At 38.0% G+C, this 16492-nt stretch overlaps 5 protein-coding genes across 6 annotated transcripts in view; 1 reads left to right on the plus strand and 4 right to left on the minus strand.

The window, feature by feature from the left end:
- The window catches only part of Moody (G-protein coupled receptor moody), a 12053-nt gene extending 9762 nt beyond the window's left edge, over positions 1 to 2291 (plus strand). Inside the window, exons 7-9 of one of the 2 annotated variants that reach the window (XM_077425499.1) lie at positions 282 to 481; positions 810 to 1087; positions 1816 to 2291. In XM_077425499.1, the coding sequence (XP_077281625.1) occupies positions 282 to 481; positions 810 to 1051 (442 nt within the window). In that variant the 3' untranslated portion in view covers positions 1052 to 1087; positions 1816 to 2291. The remainder of the gene's footprint in view (positions 1 to 281; positions 482 to 809; positions 1088 to 1815) is intronic. The other variant, XM_077425498.1, reaches the window with a different exon arrangement.
- The window catches only part of LOC143908138 (G-protein coupled receptor moody), a 21602-nt gene extending 18337 nt beyond the window's left edge, over positions 1 to 3265 (minus strand). Inside the window, exon 1 of the mRNA XM_077425493.1 lies at positions 3052 to 3265. The gene's annotated coding sequence lies outside the window, so the exon portion shown is untranslated. The remainder of the gene's footprint in view (positions 1 to 3051) is intronic.
- Positions 3266 to 3905: 640 nt separating this feature from the next.
- Positions 3906 to 6221, minus strand: LOC143908141 (phosphotriesterase-related protein). Its single transcript, XM_077425500.1, has 7 exons — positions 6079 to 6221; positions 5709 to 5868; positions 5356 to 5546; positions 5101 to 5259; positions 4761 to 4925; positions 4442 to 4662; positions 3906 to 4347 (listed from the first exon to the last, which is right to left on the minus strand). The coding sequence occupies exons 1-7, from the start codon at positions 6110 to 6112 to the stop codon at positions 4213 to 4215; spliced, it is 1065 nt and encodes a 354-aa protein (XP_077281626.1). The 5' UTR covers positions 6113 to 6221; the 3' UTR covers positions 3906 to 4212.
- An 860-nt stretch (positions 6222 to 7081) lies between these two features.
- LOC143908145 (ras-related protein Rab-32-like) lies at positions 7082 to 9460 on the minus strand. Its single transcript, XM_077425509.1, has 6 exons — positions 9133 to 9460; positions 8789 to 8821; positions 8382 to 8478; positions 8174 to 8230; positions 7659 to 7900; positions 7082 to 7222 (listed from the first exon to the last, which is right to left on the minus strand). Exons 1-6 carry the CDS (start codon positions 9263 to 9265, stop codon positions 7101 to 7103), a joined length of 684 nt encoding a protein of 227 aa, XP_077281635.1. The 5' UTR covers positions 9266 to 9460; the 3' UTR covers positions 7082 to 7100.
- Positions 9461 to 9601: 141 nt separating this feature from the next.
- Positions 9602 to 16480, minus strand: Cdc27 (cell division cycle protein 27). Its single transcript, XM_077425480.1, has 13 exons — positions 16226 to 16480; positions 15189 to 15264; positions 14930 to 15077; positions 14466 to 14846; positions 14063 to 14387; positions 13783 to 13971; positions 13455 to 13701; positions 13189 to 13369; positions 12735 to 12960; positions 12506 to 12633; positions 12089 to 12410; positions 11860 to 12007; positions 9602 to 11631 (listed from the first exon to the last, which is right to left on the minus strand). The coding sequence occupies exons 1-13, from the start codon at positions 16247 to 16249 to the stop codon at positions 11504 to 11506; spliced, it is 2523 nt and encodes an 840-aa protein (XP_077281606.1). The 5' UTR covers positions 16250 to 16480; the 3' UTR covers positions 9602 to 11503.
- Between the last annotated feature and the right edge of the window lie 12 nt (positions 16481 to 16492).

A 16492-nucleotide genomic window follows, 5' to 3' on the forward strand; every position in this document is an offset into this window, starting at 1 on the left:
TAGAATCAAGTAGGTAAACTTCAAGACGATAATTTTTTTACTTCCGGGTATTGAAACAAAAAGTTCATTGCATATTTCGATAGTAAAAAGTTCAAATAGCGACGATCCGGGCGGTTATAAAAAAATTTTCATGCAAACATTAAAAATTTTACCCATATATGCACAGGTGGGTACCCGGGTACCCGGGTATTGACATAAGGGTTAAACAATTTTTTTACCGTTGGCGTTGCTTCGATTATATTGTATTATACTAACTGTTCGAAATTTAATCAACATTGCAGATCGGAATCGCGAATGCGAAAGCACGCCGGACCGACGATAAAGTCGCCTCACACGCCCGGAAGGGATATTAGGGAGCTCAAACAGAAGCGTAGCGAATGGAGGATCACGAAGATGGTACTGGCCATTTTTCTCAGCTTCCTCGCGTGCTACTTACCGATCACCATCGTCAAGGTGGCCGACGCGGAAGTCAGATGCCCCGGTAAGAATATATCATCATATCATTTGACTTTTGAGTAAAATAGCATTTTATCCTCCGATACATCTTTTTCATCGCGCACCTTTGTCTGTAATCAGTTTTAAATTTCACTAATAAGACAAAAATTTATGAAAATTTGTTCTCTCTCTCTCTCTCTCTCTCTCTCTCTCCTATTTCATAAGTATCTACATAATATCTTAAAAGCCTTGCAAAACCTATAAACTATTTACTGTTCGGTCTTGTAATACGGAAAAAGCTTGCCGACTTTTGTTCTAGCGATATCAACTGATTGTTACTATCATCCATGCGTCATCACGTGAAATTGTTTCAGAATGTCACATTCTGGGATATCTGTTGCTGTACTTTGCGTCGTGCGTAAACCCAATCATCTACGTGATCATGAACAAGCAGTATAGGCAGGCATACGCCGGCGTGATCGGCTGCTCGTGGATAAGGGCGAGCCTAACGCCGTACGGCAGCAGCGCGCCGGCCGGCGGTCTTCAGGCCCATCAGCATGACTACGCCCAAGGTAACTTCGAGCAACGACACGCGGTAACGCTCACCAAACTCTGACTGAACGCGCGAGCTAAGCGACAACTCGCTCACTTCGTAAGTCAAGGGCACCACAAGTTTGCTGCTTTCTGTTTTTGATCGCCACTTTGGTACCTGTTTGGTATCAGGTCAGTCTGCGCGCGTGTATGTATGCTAACGTCGATTAATCGCATCCCCCTAATCATTGATTTTCTTCTATGCTCAGCACGTTCTTAACTCCATTCTTCTTACGAAACTGATGAGACGAACGAGCGATGTCGAATTGCTGCGATCGTCGCTTGGATGCTTTTTCATCTTCGATCATCGTTATAATTAACAATTTGCTAACAAAGTCCTTGTGTTTTTTCTCGATGTAATTCGCTTAACTTACTGTTGACTTAATTTAAATGCAGTTCTAATCTTCACACTGCTAGTTTTTAATTATTAAATTAATTACTAAAACTAAATTATATTAGCACTTAGAACAAAATTACGAGACTTTGATTCAAAATAAAAAAAAAGTAATATTTTATCCTCTTCTGATATACTATTATATGTATCGACATTATGTAAAGTAGCTTTGTCTGTTTAATTATTTCGTTGTTCTTCAAATACATATTTTTCTTATAGTCTTTTATATTATTATATTTTGCAAAATGTAAATCTGTATATATGCATGTTTAAATTTAATAATAGCTTGCTTTAAAAAATAGTTTATCTCTCTGACAATTGTTTCTTTTTGTGCATTCTACATAAAACTGTGAGTGTCTTCGTCAAAATGTAGTTGTATCTTATTTTTCGGCTAGACTACTCGAAGGACTTCAGCAAAACGATGGTGTCGACGGTCTCTATCGCTATGAATCCAGTGAGAGGTTCGCAATTCCAGGAAGAGCTATGAGGCTAACGTCGAGAAAAATTGAAAAGAGAAGATACGCGTCTCTCGTTATGAGAAGAAGGGAGAAACGGAGGAAGAGAAGAAGAAAGAAATTGCTTCTGAGATAACAGTGCAATAGTTATCGAGCCAGTTTGCATAATTTTTTTACCTCGTCTAAGACAATAAAAAGATAAAATGCTTTATAATTATTTTTATTATTGTTAACGAGCGAAATAATATTAGAATGTCAAATGTATATGTACGTATATTTATAATTTCCGAGGCACTCGCGATACAAGCAGAAAGTTATTTTCTGCGCGATAATAACTTTACAAAAGTGACTTACCAAAGATTGTCATGTGTCATTGTATTTTATAATAAAATACAAACTTTGTGCGTTGTCTTTTACATTTGATTTACATAATTTTTGAGCAAGAATTATGGTGTAGATAGACTGTTGTAGTAATTTACATTTAATTGAAGTAGACGTTCGGTGTCGCGCCGCTTTCGTCGATTCTATATGTTTATAAATATTTCGTAAATATTAATTTATAGCCGAATCAGGTGCAAAAATGTGTAGGAAAGATTAACAAGGCTCATTTATTAATCAAAGAAAGAGATATCTTGAGATTCGAATCGCTTTGAAGTAAACGTTCTCACTTTCGTCGATTCTATTTGTTTATGAATGAGTATTTCGTAAATGTTTTATGGCCGAATCAGGTGCGAAAATGCATAGGGAAGATTAACAAACCCCATTCATTATCAAAAGAAAGAGATATCCCGAGTTTCGAATCGTTTTGAAGAAGATGTTCTCGCTTTCGTCGATTCTATTTGTTTATGAATATTTCGTAAATGTTGTGGAATGTATTTTGTTACATCTTGCATGCATGTGCGTGAATTATTTAAGCAATTATAATTATTAAAAATTATTAGAATGTGAAAAACAAAACATTTTTTAATGTTAGATTATTATTAAAGAAAATCTGTATAATTATTCTCATCCGTTGAGACGTGAAAAAGTAGTCAGAAGAATATATTTTCGTATTATATATATAGATATATGTCAGAGAAATGAGTTTTGGTGTCGTCAAAATCGTCCATTTATACGATCAGGTTATCAGAAAAGCATGTTCGGCAAGGAGGTTACTGAAGGTATTTATCGACTCACTTGTTACCATCACGTCAATGCATTACCGACTTCTAGTTGTCGATCACAGATGGCGTTAGTGATAATGCTGCGCGCCCGCGCCTTTGAATACCTCCATGCAGGCTCCATATACTTCCTCGCTATCGTGCGCTCCTAATAATTGAGAAGAATTTTTCAGATATTTCCGACCATGTGAAATCGAATTCTTGCCTAACCTCTCATCTGAATAAATTCTTGTGACAATTATTATAATCTTTCGAGTATGTCTAGATACAAAATCAAATTGTCGCTATTGTTTAATTATAATCTAGGATCAAGACATTTTATTTATTTGATTATTAACATTTTTTTAATTACATTAAAAATTAATAAATTGAGATTATTTATTATTGCATTTATTTTCTTCGGAGGAGCAAGATATACAAGAAATTATTTTGTTAAATAATTAGATAGTTATAATGTAAATGTGCGACTACTGTTTGGCTAACGAAAGAGGTCTTTGGAATATTATGCAAAGTCATCTTTCTCATCAATTTAAATTTAAATTAACAAGTTTCTAGCATTGTTTAGCATCGAATTTGTTTCCAAAATTTATATATAAATCATCAAGCAGGAAATATTGTTAAAAGAGGAAAATTTTTCAAGAATTAATGCGTGCTTATGAAATCAATATGCAGAGATTCAAGTTTTCGTTGAATAGAATTATACATATAGCAACATTTTGTTATTGTTCATCGTCGGATTAGTCGCAGAAATGCATAAGAAACATTAAAAAATTGCAAACATTTTTAAGAGAAAGAGACATCTCGAGAATCTTGCCCGTTATTCGAGTCGGTATTCACAGATCTGCGTTCTCGTTAAAGCGAATTATATAATAACATTTTAGCATTGTTTATTATTGGATTAGTCGCGCAAATACATAACAAAGATTATAAATATTATTAAAAGAAGGAGATATCTCGAGGATTTCGCCGTTATTCGAGTCGACATACAGAGATCCGCGTTCTCGTTAAATCAAATTATATAACAAAATTTCAACATTGTTTATCACTAAATACAATTAATGAGAAAAGCAATTAAAGATTAATATATTCTATTAGTCCAAAATCAATAGAAAAGTGCTATTCATGAAAATGATAGTGTTAAATTGTAAGGCAGAGCGCAGTTTGTTTCGCAAGTAAATTATTTCCGAGTAAGCCATCTCTTAGGATTTTCAACCGTTATCAATTCGATGTCTTCCTTCGTGAAGCCCTTGTTCACCATGGTTGGCAGGACGTTGTTGGCGATATGAGAGTATCCGTGGCCGCCGAAATGTATCTTAAAAGGAAAAGTTAATTTATGAAAGTAATTAGAAGAAATTATAGTTTATGAAATTAAAATGGCAATTAGAAAATATGAGGGAGACGCATACCAGCCGATGTTTGGTGTGTATATCGTGACTCATGAGAACTCGATCCAGTTTTTTCTCATCCTTCAGCCATGCAATACGTTTGACACGTTGTGCATCTGACAGCATATCGACCGACGGGTTCAGCTGATAGTAAGAGCACTCGGTACCGAACAGGTCGAATTGAATGTAACATTTGGTAGTATCGGCGAATTCCATGAGTCGTTCCTTTTTTATCAACGTACCTAGCAAATAAGTTTAATTATCTGTAGCTTGCACATTCGAGTGTGCAAGTTAAAAGTCAGAAATTGATAAAGAAAAAGAAGAAATTCGTGGATCTTACGATCTATGTGAGACATAATGGCCTTGCTCGCATCGCCACCAGCCTCTTGATAGATCCTCATTATTTCCATAGGCGCAGATGCGTCTCTTCCAGGATGAAAGCTCACAGAACAACGTAATTGAGCTTGGAGCTCGCCAGTCGCACAAATGGCACGTTTTTCAAAGTCTAATTCGAATATTATAATATTTTAGTACACATTACATGTATATATTTTAATATAATATATTACATGTAATATCTTAGTACAAGAAATGTCGATAATGAGTAAAATCAAATGGTTCACAAATAATTATAGTAGTAATTGCGAAAAATATTTGATAGATTGTTCAAATCAGCGTACCTTCGATTGGCCAAGTACTGCCGACCTCCCCGATAAATCCTGCCTTTACATCAGGACACTCTGCGCAACTCTCTTCCAATTCTTTTTGCATCAGGTTGTACATTTCTTCTTTGGTCATATTGAGAGTCGATGCATTTTGCACGCTAGCGACATAATATCCTGTGTGAAGTTGTAAAAATGTATATAATGAATAGGAATAATGTATTATTATTATTTTAAATTATACACAATATTATACAAAATTATACACTATACCAGTTCCCGCAATTACGTTAATTCCCAAGGACCGGCTGACATTCTTCATTAAAGAAATATCGCGTTTCAAACCATGATTACTGTTCTCCACGATGGTTCCGCCACCGGCTTCTTTGAATAATTCTACGTCTTTATAGACAGCTTTCGCCGCGTCGCCATCGTAAAACTCCAAATTATATGAACTGCTATATCTGATACAAAACGGTTAAATCCATATTTGTCATCTCGAGTTCAATCTTTATTAATTCAACCGTTTATTTATTGATGTGCAGTTATGACGATTATAATAACAATTGCGGGAAAACTCTTATTTTATGCGGAACTATGGAGAAAAATATTTCAATTTGACTTACGGGTACTGCCGAATGTATCCGATACTCTGAAGAGACAGACAGCCGTCAGGGAAACGTTTAAGATGCTTCGGCGGTGGTACGTAAAATTTACGAAAATCGAGAGCCAGATGTTCGTGCGTTAACGTTTTCCCGAGCTCGGACAATCGTTTGCTTCCTAGCACTGTTAAAAAAAAAAATACAATATAATAAACTGAAGTTTTTAGAAAATATCGAAATCCGTGCAACTTAATCCAATAGAGAATTATCATTCTTTCTGATACAGTATTTAACGATTTACTGCATTACTTTGTGCTTCTTAATTTTTCTTACTTATTTATGTGCTTATTTAAACCGAATAAGAGACATTTAATTTAGTTATTTTCTTACTTACCAGTATTCACGCTATCTGGAAGATTGTCAGTCATCGTTACCCTTTATTTTTGTTACGAATAACGAGCTCAGTAATCTAATATTGCGCCTGTACCCCACACTTCACGTCGAATTGAAAAAAATGTAACTAAATACATGCACGTTCTAAAGTTCTGTGAGCTTCAGATTATTTGCCTAAGTAGCACAGGAATGTAGGCACATCTGTATGAGCTGCGTGGGACTGACCCTGTGGGACTGCTGTGACGCGTTATATTTTCCTTTCAGTCAACCTAACTCGACCTGGCTCTGCGCTCAGCGCTATTCTTAAACGCTTAAATGCTACTTAAACGTCTGATAAAATTGTTATCAGCATATTGCAGCAAGTAGAACTTGTACAAACTATGTGACTTGTTTACACGAGCTTGCAATTTACACACAAAAATAACATACCTGCAATCTTTCATCTTAATTGCTTTTAGAAATATTAGTCTTTCAATTAAAAAGACAACCACGACAAATCGTCGTAGTTATTTTCCATCAATAATTTATTATACGATATGTTAATTTATGAAGAAAACACGAGGTATATAATTGACATTGATAACGATGCATATTTCATTTCTATATTAAATTTCGAAAACTCTGAAAAATTTTTTATCGCCAATTACTTTTAATTAAAAGTTATTTCAGATTTAATTAAAGGGATATAATCATAATAAATCGTCATAGTTATTGTTTTTACGTGTAATTCATTATGTAACATCTAATATGTAAATTTATAAAGAGAACACTACGCGGCTAATAAATGATAACGGCCAGTAATGATAAATGGTTATCGCGTAAAACAAATTTATATTAGGACGACGTGTAAATCTTTTAATTTAACGATATATTTTCTTAGCTTTTTTTGTTTTCCCATTATACGACAATCGTGTTCGATAATCTCTCGATTATCTGTTCTAAACGCATCTCGTTCACGTTGATTGACGTGTATGTATACCCTCGACGATTTAAAAATGATATCAATCATGCATGCACATCGTTCTACTTGCAGCAAGTAGATTTTTCACGATTCAACGAGTTTTCGCGTAATCGGATCGAGTCCCGTATACCGTTATCGATTCTCGCACTCAGCACCTTGTCCACCAAATAGCGTACCGCTGCATCTGTAAATTTAGGGATAACGTGGAATCAGTTCTCGACTTACTGTTATTTGCATCATGAGAGATAACAGTGAATTTTGCCTCGCGGTCATATAATACACAACTCTCAAAAAGAATAAATATAAAAAATATTGTATACGCTGCACAGAATCTAGCGATCTCGATATTACGTATTGACGATTGTAACAGTTCTTATCACGGCAGCAATGCAAGGGAAAATAAGCGCACAGTATCATCGCACAATCAAAGATTCTTGGAATCCTTTTGTCCCTCTCTTTTATAATAAAGAGAGGGACACTCATATCCCATGTTTTTAATATTAATAACAATTGAAAATATTAATGATTATTATTTTCTAAATAATATAACAAAGATAACTTTTTAATATATAAATTTACGGGAGAGAGACGATCTGAAGGCAAGCCAATCGTCCACCTACCGACGTTAGTGTTGTTCTTTGCGGAAGTCGCGTACCAGGCGTGTATCTTGTTCTCCCTGCAGAACTTGGAGATCTGCTCGTCGGTGACGGCGACTGATATGTCGCATTTGTTCGCCAGGAGCACGATCGGGATGCTCGAGCCGTCTGGCAGCGTGACCTTCTCTCTGAGATCGTTCAGCCACTTCTTCATCGATTGGAAGGTCGCCGCGCGTGAGATGTCGAATACGAGAGCCGCGGCTACCCTACGTGCAAGTCAAATCAATGAGCGAGAGAGATTGATGAATAAAAAAATTACATTGCAACAAATCAAAAAAAACAATTAAAATTTTTCAATTGGTCAACACAATTTTGTATCTAGTTTTGTCTCAACGAGACATACCGTTAAATTGGAGCGAAGTGTGTCTATGATAACATATATCTATGATAATAATATAGATGCATATAATATAGAAGAAACAAACGCGCGCGCGCGAAGTCCGATCGAATGATAAGAAGCACGATAAAGTTATACTTACGCGTATTTATAATAGACCCTCGTCATGTATCCGAATCGCTCGTGACCCGCAATGTCCCTGAAATAATCAGAATAAAATTATTCAGTCTTTGTGGTTGTGTATACCTTGCGAGATTTAAGAATAATTCCGAGGCCCGCAAAATAAGTGAGAGAGCCTTCGTGGACAATGAAATAAGTGAACAATATAAATTATGCATCTATACAAGTACCATAGCTGCAAGTTTATTTTAGTTTGCGGATCCCAATCGAGCGTTTTTATCGCAAAATCGGCGCCTATGGTAATCTTGTAATTCGAGGAGAACTTCCCTGGAAAAGAGGACAGTTTCGAGAGTGTGCCAGTTGCGCCGGTGATCGGTGATGTCCGCAGTGTCATAATACCGCAGCTGCGGCGTTTGACGCACGTAATATCGTTAAAACGGATAAGCCGGCTTGAACGCATTTATTTTCCCTTCCGTTCTAAGAATGCACGCCCCTTATACAATTATAATATCCTCTCGCGACATATATGCGATCCGCTTGTCAACTGTGGCGTTTAAGATTTTCAATGGGGACACTTCTTGCGGAACGATTCTGGCCGATAATGAACAAGAGCAGGAGACAAATTACAACAAATTACCTTCCGTATATCTTCTGACCAGCGCAGTTTTGCCTAAAATAAATAATTTCCGTCAGTCTAAAATTGGATCTATAATTCTCCCGATAAAAAGATTGAATTCCATTGAATAATATGCAAGGACATTAAAAATTTCATTTAAAAAACAACTTGTTTACAATTTTTCCAAAGCGTCAGGTGTTATTTATTACGAAAATTAGAGTTAGGTAATCGATAAAACCGAGGGAGAGAGATAAAGATCATTGGATATTAATGAATAATATTTATCTTATCTATCGCGTAAGAGAAATTTATGTTGTAATTCGAATACAGGGGTTTATCAATCGATAATCTTGTCCGTGACTCACCGACTCCGTAATCGCCGATGACGAGAAATTTGAAGAGGTGTTCCTTAATGTGACCGAAGTTAGACAGGACGACGTCCGAGTCTCTCCTGGACCCTCGAAGGGTCATACTCGCCGCTCGGTCCGCTCGCCTCATCAATTCCAATCGCTTTGCAACGCACTTCGCGAACCACTGTCGATTCTTCTCGGCGGCAAGAACGATAAACAGAAGAAGACGAAAGAGACGGACGACCCCGCGGGTCGACGTCCACCGTTTTGCTCCCCTCTCAGCGTCTTCGTATCAGCAATCGTTCTCTCCGTTATCTCACGTTGTTGCAAACATATTGACCGTTTTTCTTATTATTTTAACATATACGCTACATTTTGGCGCTTATACGAGCTTAAAAATTATGTTTTAATTCTCTCGCCGTGCGAAAGGTCGTTCTATAAACATATATCGCAAGGGGGTGGGAGTAGAGTCGTGAAAACAGCGTTCCGTAAAAAGTGCAGGCCTTTATTTTGCGCATACACCTCTTTGTAACGAGTAACACGGCAGCGATTGTTGACTTCGATCGAACCTTCTCGGTTTCTGTATATCGCGGAGGCTTGGGGGTAAAGGCGAGCCAGACATCACATATACATTACGCGTATTGGTTTCCTAAATTCTTTGGAAGATAGTTTGCGACTCCACATTTCCGCTCAGGTAATAAACGTACGAGGCTCATCAAACAATAAATAAACGATTAGACGCCGTTAATAAATAACGAGATTAGACGCTATATTATGCCGGATATGCAGAAAGAGCATCGCTCTCGTTCCCCATTCCGTTTCCCCTTCGAAGGCACGGGATGAAACGCGGAACGCGAGGGGACACACGTACGAAAAGATATAAATAAATAAATAAATTGCAAAAGGATATAGAGATATAAAGGAGCGGAAGAAACAAGGGGAATATACGCGTATCTGCGTGCGCCACACAGACGCATTTCTCACAGTCGGCGATTTGTCTATAACTTTTTTTTTCTTTTTTTCCGTGACGTGTCTTTCGTTTAATTACGTGTACAATATAAAATGTTATACAGTCACGCGCGACGGTGCCATCAGCGCTAGAGGATCACAACTCAATTCGTTCGAAATTAGAGATAAACGTATATATTTATACACGACGCTCCTCCGTATGCAACACGATTGCGATTTAGGTTGCGGGAAATCCGACGAAATTCGAGGAATAGCGACACAGTTTGCATTGTACACTTAATATTGATACGAAGACCGACGCCGTAAACGTCATAAATTCTGTCCAGCACTATTAAGAATATAATCCGACGAGTATTTCTATATATATATAGACCATATAGACATTTGCGAGGCGAGTTATGCTAAATTCCGGATATCGAGTCGAGATCGAAAACCGAATATGTTGTAATCGCGCGATTACTGAACCACCGAAATCGCCGTTGCGGTGTTTCGGACTCGGTATATTCGATCAAATCAAGGGATCTTCATGACGAGAATTGCACGATCGTCCAGCGGCCGCTCCGACGCCGAGCGGCCAGCACGGTATCTTCACAATCACTAAATCAACAATGATAATCCATACGAATAATAATGGTAATGATAGCGCTAATAGTAATAGTAATAATAGCGGTAAATACACAGTAATAATAATTTACATTTACACAAGACTCTTCCTCCTTATTCGCGAACAATTAATTATATTACCTAACTATATACGACATGCTCTTACGGTTATATTCGTTCATCTTTTCGCAAAATGATACAGTCCCTACTCAACCGTAAATCTCTAATACCTCGTCCACGAACGAGAATTAAATCACCCCCCTTCTCCTTTTATTCTTATTGTAATCGAGCCTTATTAAAGCCAAACGTGAAGCTCATCTTCGCGTTTCCGTCCCCAAGTCACGTTTGAGTTCAAGTGGTTTTTAATTCGCGAAAAACGAGGTATAAGAGAAAGAGAGAAAAATGATTGAAGAGCGCATGAAGAAATACAAAAAGTGATCGAGCAATCGTAAAAAAATATACACAGGCGAGCGCGTAACGTACAAGTCGATAGAGGGCACGACACACGCGAGTCTTCTCTATTATCGCAAAGACACCGCATCCGTGTATATAAGAACTTCGAATTCGTGCAAGATGAAAAGAAAATTTGATGATGTGAAATAATAATGTAATAACTCCTTTTTTAACCGAATCATGAATGGTATGGAATAGTTCGCAAAGATGTTCGACAACCGTTCAATTTAAATCAATGATCGCGCGTCAGTGATTCTGTAAGCGAAACCAGGTCGACGAATGAGAAACGATTCGAATGACCGACAACGAGAATAACGACGCTCCATATTTTTTCTCACGGAAGTCTTCTCGCATATCGTTTTCATAAACTATCGTCGCTGTCGTCGGCATGTGGCTCGACCGAGACGTTTCCGGCAAGTGGCACGGCACTTCCTTCTCTACTGGTTTCGACATCTTGTTCCATTGAATTACTTTGTGCTTGCTGTTCATCTGTAAGAATATAATAATTTTGAATGAGAAACTCGAAATTAAATTTAAACCATTATGTTATCAATAATTCATATTTGTGACGAAGTGACATTAAATTAAACCATTTCAGTTATCTAAGTATAAAATAGCAAATAATATATTTTTAACGCAAATAATCTCAAATTTTAATATTCTAAAAAAAAAAAAAAAAATCCTATACAGCTCTCACTATGTCTGATAATCATATACCTGATTGTGTCGGCGGGGAATCGTCATCTCCTTGACCAGGACTCAATATAGCCTCCTTAATTTGACTATTAACACCTTTCGGATCTAAATCCGTTGCCCAACTGAAGTACATTAACGCAAGATGGGTATTACCCAGTTTTTTATGCACCTGTTTCAAAAACAAATAGGTATATAAAAAAAATAAGAAAAATCAAGATAAAAAATTCCGTTTGATTAACTGATCTCTTACCTTTCCTATTGAATAATAGACTAGAGATTCTTTGGGTATAATGTTCTTTAGCTCCTCGAATTCTCTTAGAGCTTCCATATGTCGACCAATGGAGAAGTTGATGCTCGCGCGATGAAATTTGCACAAAGTATTATCCGGATCGTTAACTAACGCGGTGTTCAAAGTCTTTAACGCCTGGTCGGTTTTCTTCAGAGCGTGTTGCACGACACCTATGTGGCACATCAGCGCAGAATTCTGCGGATTTATTTGTAAGGCCCGTTTAAAGTGTAACTCCGCTAAACTATATTGTTCCTGTTTCGAAAATATCGTTCCCAATCCGAACCTTTAATATGAAGAAAAATTTTACATATAGACTCAGAGAATAATCAAAAAGTATGAAACGTTATGATACTAATAAAATTCTTTACTAAAATTTACCATGCATTATAATGTCTGGAGTCGAGTCTGATGGCATTACGAAAAGCAGTAATTGCTTTATCTAGTTCCTCAGTCAAAACGTATTCGTGTCCTAGTAATGTATAGGCGTACGGAAAATTAGGATCCACCTAATAAACAATCAGAAAATAACACATTACTCCATTAAATGAAATAACAATCGTATATGCATTGTTGATATTTTGCTATAACTAAGACAAACGCACAGTACCTGAATAGCTCTTTGGAAAAATTTGATTGCAGTTTCGTGTTCCGTTTGCGCCGAGAAGAGATTGCCCGTGGCGCACCATGCCGCCGCCGAATTACGGTCTTGGGAAACCAGATCTTGAGCAAGTGTAGACAACTGTACTTCCGCATGCAGATGCCACAGAACGGTGCTATAAATCTCCATCAATTCTGTCCTCTGTGGCTCTAACTGTCGTACTTCGGCGAAATAACTTCGCACAAAAGAAATGAAACAAATAGAATTTTAAAAAAGAAGGGGAAAAAGGAATGCAAATGTATCAGAAACAAAGAAAAGATCTGTTTTTGATTGCACTTTCTACCCGGTTTTTTTTTCATATTTTTGCTCCAAAGATTAAACTTATGTTTATTTCATTATAAATGGAAGAGAGTGCAGAAATAAATATATTTTTTGATAGTGATATTTAATATAAGTTTGTTACCTAGCAGCCTTCTTATAATCCATCATTTCGAAATGCGCACGAGCCATCATGGACAGTACCCAGCCTGTGTTATAGTGCTGTGTCGGCAATATACTCAATATTTCAACCGCTTGCGTACATTTAAACTGACTCAAGTGCTGATACGCCGTCCCTAAATCTCGCAATAAAGACATCAATCCTTCTGAAAAATTGCAGACCAAAAACATTCAAAACTATCCTAACAAGAAAAAGACATCAAATAATTCAATTAAATACAATTAACGTACCTGCCGATTGCTTTTGTAACGTTATCCCAGAATGAATATTATTATTTTGGGCATTGAGCGCGTTTGCGTTAGCCACAGCTTTTTCCGACGTAATCGTTTCGCTTTTCTCCTTTTCATTTCTATTCCTCTCATTTAACTCGTTAAAGTTGGCTTTGTTCAAATTCGCCTTGGCTAGTCTCGCTTTCGTCTTCCGAGACGGAGACTTTGGAGTTGCGAATTTATTCCTATTAGGTGACTTATTGTTTTCCTGAAACATATGCATCGTATCAAATTGCCAGTGAACGATAAAATGAGCGTAACTAAAAGAATCAAAGCAAAAAAATTGTACCTTTACGGAATTGTGGCTGAAAAGTCGTGACGACCGTCTAACATTGGTACCCTGAAACGTCGGTGACGAGGGTGAAGTCGGATTAGCCGCTGTCACTGTCACAATATTGGCAGTATTGCTTGTATTACCCGACTGGGAAAATACTGATTTGCCTTGTTGCAACGGTGTTTCTTTTCTCGACATCAATTGCTGCAAAATACGAGAGCGAAAAACATTAAGTTGCCGTATCATAATGCCGACATTATAATGGCTGAGTAAAATAAACTTGAACCAAACTTACCCCTACATGAGCTCTTAGACTACTGACGCGTTTCGCCAAGCTCTTTTGGTCGTTGGCTTCCGTGAGAGTCGTATGCGAGGGTGGAACTGCCGGCTCAGGTGTATTGTTTTCCAACGGCAAAATGCCGAAGCTAGGCGTGAGCGGACTCATAGAATTGCTGAACATGCTGCGATAACGTGACAGTCCTTTGGTCCTCGGCGATATCGAGGAACAGTTGCTATAGTGAATTGGCGCATTTTGTGGGGTATCCTCCATAGTGGAACACAATCGAACCTGAGATATCTGGCCGCCATTTATCAGCGTTGGTACTGTCGTCACGGGTGTCCTGCAATGCGCAAAATAAATTGTTAATAAAAAAGAAATTATTATATCGTATTGTATATCGTATATTGTATATGCGTACATATTAGTGCCGTTCGACATAGGTGAATTGGCGTTATTTCCAGGTACGATAAGATCCGGTTCAGTGAAATAGGTGAGCGTGGACACGGTACCGTGGCACATAGCGAAAGAATCTAGTTTGTCTAACTGAAAAACCTTGGCGGGATCCACCTTCTCGCCGACGTTACAGAGCTCTTCGAACGAGTGCCAGAGGAAGGGATTCAATTTCAAAGCCAGCTTGTGCGCCTCGTTACCTCTCGCGGTACGCATCATTTTGTAATAAATCTTCGCTATTATCTGCAGGGAAAAACACGCCTGTTCTCCGAACTGAGTTATTATTTCTTCCAAATTCTTCAATTGTTTGTAATATCCGCCGATTATCGCAGCCTCTGCTTCCGCATATCTAGAAATTTTTGATAGCAAATCAATATTATGTACTCACATTATGTACAGCAGGCGAATGAAACGAGACATCGCGTTACTTACTTTTCCAGATCGTAACAACATTTCGCTAGCAGAAACCTACATTGTGCTGTACTAGGCGCCTTCTGGGATAATAAGGCATAAGCTTGCCTAATCCGGCCAGAGCGATAGTAACATGTTGCCAAAAGAAACAAACTTTCTTCAGTGTCCACTGTAATAATATATCAATATCAATATGTATATGTACATAAAATCGTAAATTCATTCTTTCTACCAGAATATGACGATAAATCGATTTAAAAAAAAAAGTAGCTGATCCTACCTTCTGCACACAACCGTTCCGCCAGAAATATAGCATCTGGATAAGCATAATGATTTAAACAGTGCCATATGGCTGCCTGAAATTGAAAAATACAACATTTATCTCGGTAACTGATTATGCAACAGCAATATGAATTATCAAGTAAAAGAGGCCGTGCAAGAAATTATCGAGAGAAAAACACTTATAATGTATACTCTGCCAACAATAAAATATATATTATCTATGTTCTTAGATTTCTCAACTTGATATTAGAAAAATTTAGATAGCTACATTATTGCACGTTATAGCCCATTATTACACAAATAATGTAATATATCAATGTTACTCATTTAACTCAATAGTCCTTAAAAGCATGTTTAAAAGTGTTATCTTAATTAACCATATGTGATGCTATAAACGCTATATAATTCCGAAAACGTTTAATATTGCTATAATCTCTGAACAATATGTGCTCTATCGCGTTCAATTCTGGATGCCGAACATCTTATTGTTCAGCCGATACACGCGCAATACTCATATTTACTAACATAATTTGCAAACGCAAAATAACAAGTTGAATTTCTTAACAATCTGGCGGACCACGACGGATCTGAACTCTAGAAAGAGAGAAAGAGAGAGAGAGAAGCAACGTTTCTCTTCCGCATTAGATTCTCAGGGGGACCGTTTGTCAAAAATCCACAAGTACAAGGAAGTTTCGCGCTTAATTATAGCCTAGAGCTCTCCTTCGCTCCGCTCGTTTCTTTGCAGCGAGGCAAACAGACCCCGAGGGCTGCACGCGTCCAGAACATCAATAAAGACGGGTAAGATAAGGAGAGTAGCGAAAGAGAGACTGTTTCTGGACGATCCTGATGCCTTTAAGAGGCAAGTCGTTCGGCGCGATCGAAGCCGTCGGAGGTGCGCGAGGACGTCGTCGCGTGGATATGCGGCCCCGATATACGAAATCTCGCATGTCGCAGCGGCAACGAGGTCCCAACGAGAATCCAACACTTTTACTTTTTTCCCCCCCGTCTCTCCGTCAATGCTCTCTGCCCCGTTACCTGCACTGGCTCCTGCACGATCATCGTTCACACCTCGCGAGCGTGATCATAAAAGAACGTTCGGCCCTCCTCGGGCGCGCCTCGGTGAGAATTTAATGGCGATTGACGAGATATTCCCAAGTCTTCGGGGTGGCACGACTCTGGTGTGTGTATAAAAATCTCTCAGGAGTCCATCTTTGCTTCGATTCTTTTGAAGCGAGCTGAGCGAGAGGTGCTCTCGCTCGCACGGGGTCGAAGGGCCGCCAACCGCGACCTCGCGCGGCGCGC

Source organism: Temnothorax americanus, unplaced genomic scaffold (genome assembly GCF_048541705.1).
Source record: "Temnothorax americanus isolate GAGA-0224 unplaced genomic scaffold, ASM4854170v1 Scaffold9, whole genome shotgun sequence".
NCBI classification, from domain to species: Eukaryota; Metazoa; Arthropoda; class Insecta; order Hymenoptera; family Formicidae; genus Temnothorax; species Temnothorax americanus.

Excerpts from the sequence above, each read along its gene's own strand:
- LOC143908141 (XM_077425500.1), bottom strand. The coding sequence starts at position 6,112 with ATGACTGACAATCTTCCAGATAGCGTGAATACTG. Across the intron at positions 5,260-5,355 it reads TAACGTAATTGCGGGAACTG|GATATTATGTCGCTAGCGTG; the intron begins GTATAGTGTATA and ends AACTTCACACAG. Across the intron at positions 4,663-4,760 it reads CATTATGTCTCACATAGATC|GTACGTTGATAAAAAAGGAA; the intron begins GTAAGATCCACG and ends CTTATTTGCTAG.
- LOC143908145 (XM_077425509.1), bottom strand. The coding sequence starts at position 9,265 with ATGAGGCGAGCGGACCGAGCGGCGAGTATGACCCTTCGAGGGTCCAGG. Across the intron at positions 8,479-8,788 it reads GGTCAGAAGATATACGGAAG|GGAAGTTCTCCTCGAATTAC; the intron begins GTAATTTGTTGT and ends CCTCTTTTCCAG. Across the intron at positions 8,231-8,381 it reads AAAATAAACTTGCAGCTATG|GGACATTGCGGGTCACGAGC; the intron begins GTACTTGTATAG and ends TGATTATTTCAG.
- Cdc27 (XM_077425480.1), bottom strand. The coding sequence starts at position 16,249 with ATGATCGTGCAGGAGCCAGTGCAG. Across the intron at positions 14,388-14,465 it reads ATGTCGAACGGCACTAATAT|GACACCCGTGACGACAGTAC; the intron begins GTACGCATATAC and ends TGCGCATTGCAG. Across the intron at positions 12,634-12,734 it reads TTTTCCAAAGAGCTATTCAG|GTGGATCCTAATTTTCCGTA; the intron begins GTACTGTGCGTT and ends ATTGTTTATTAG.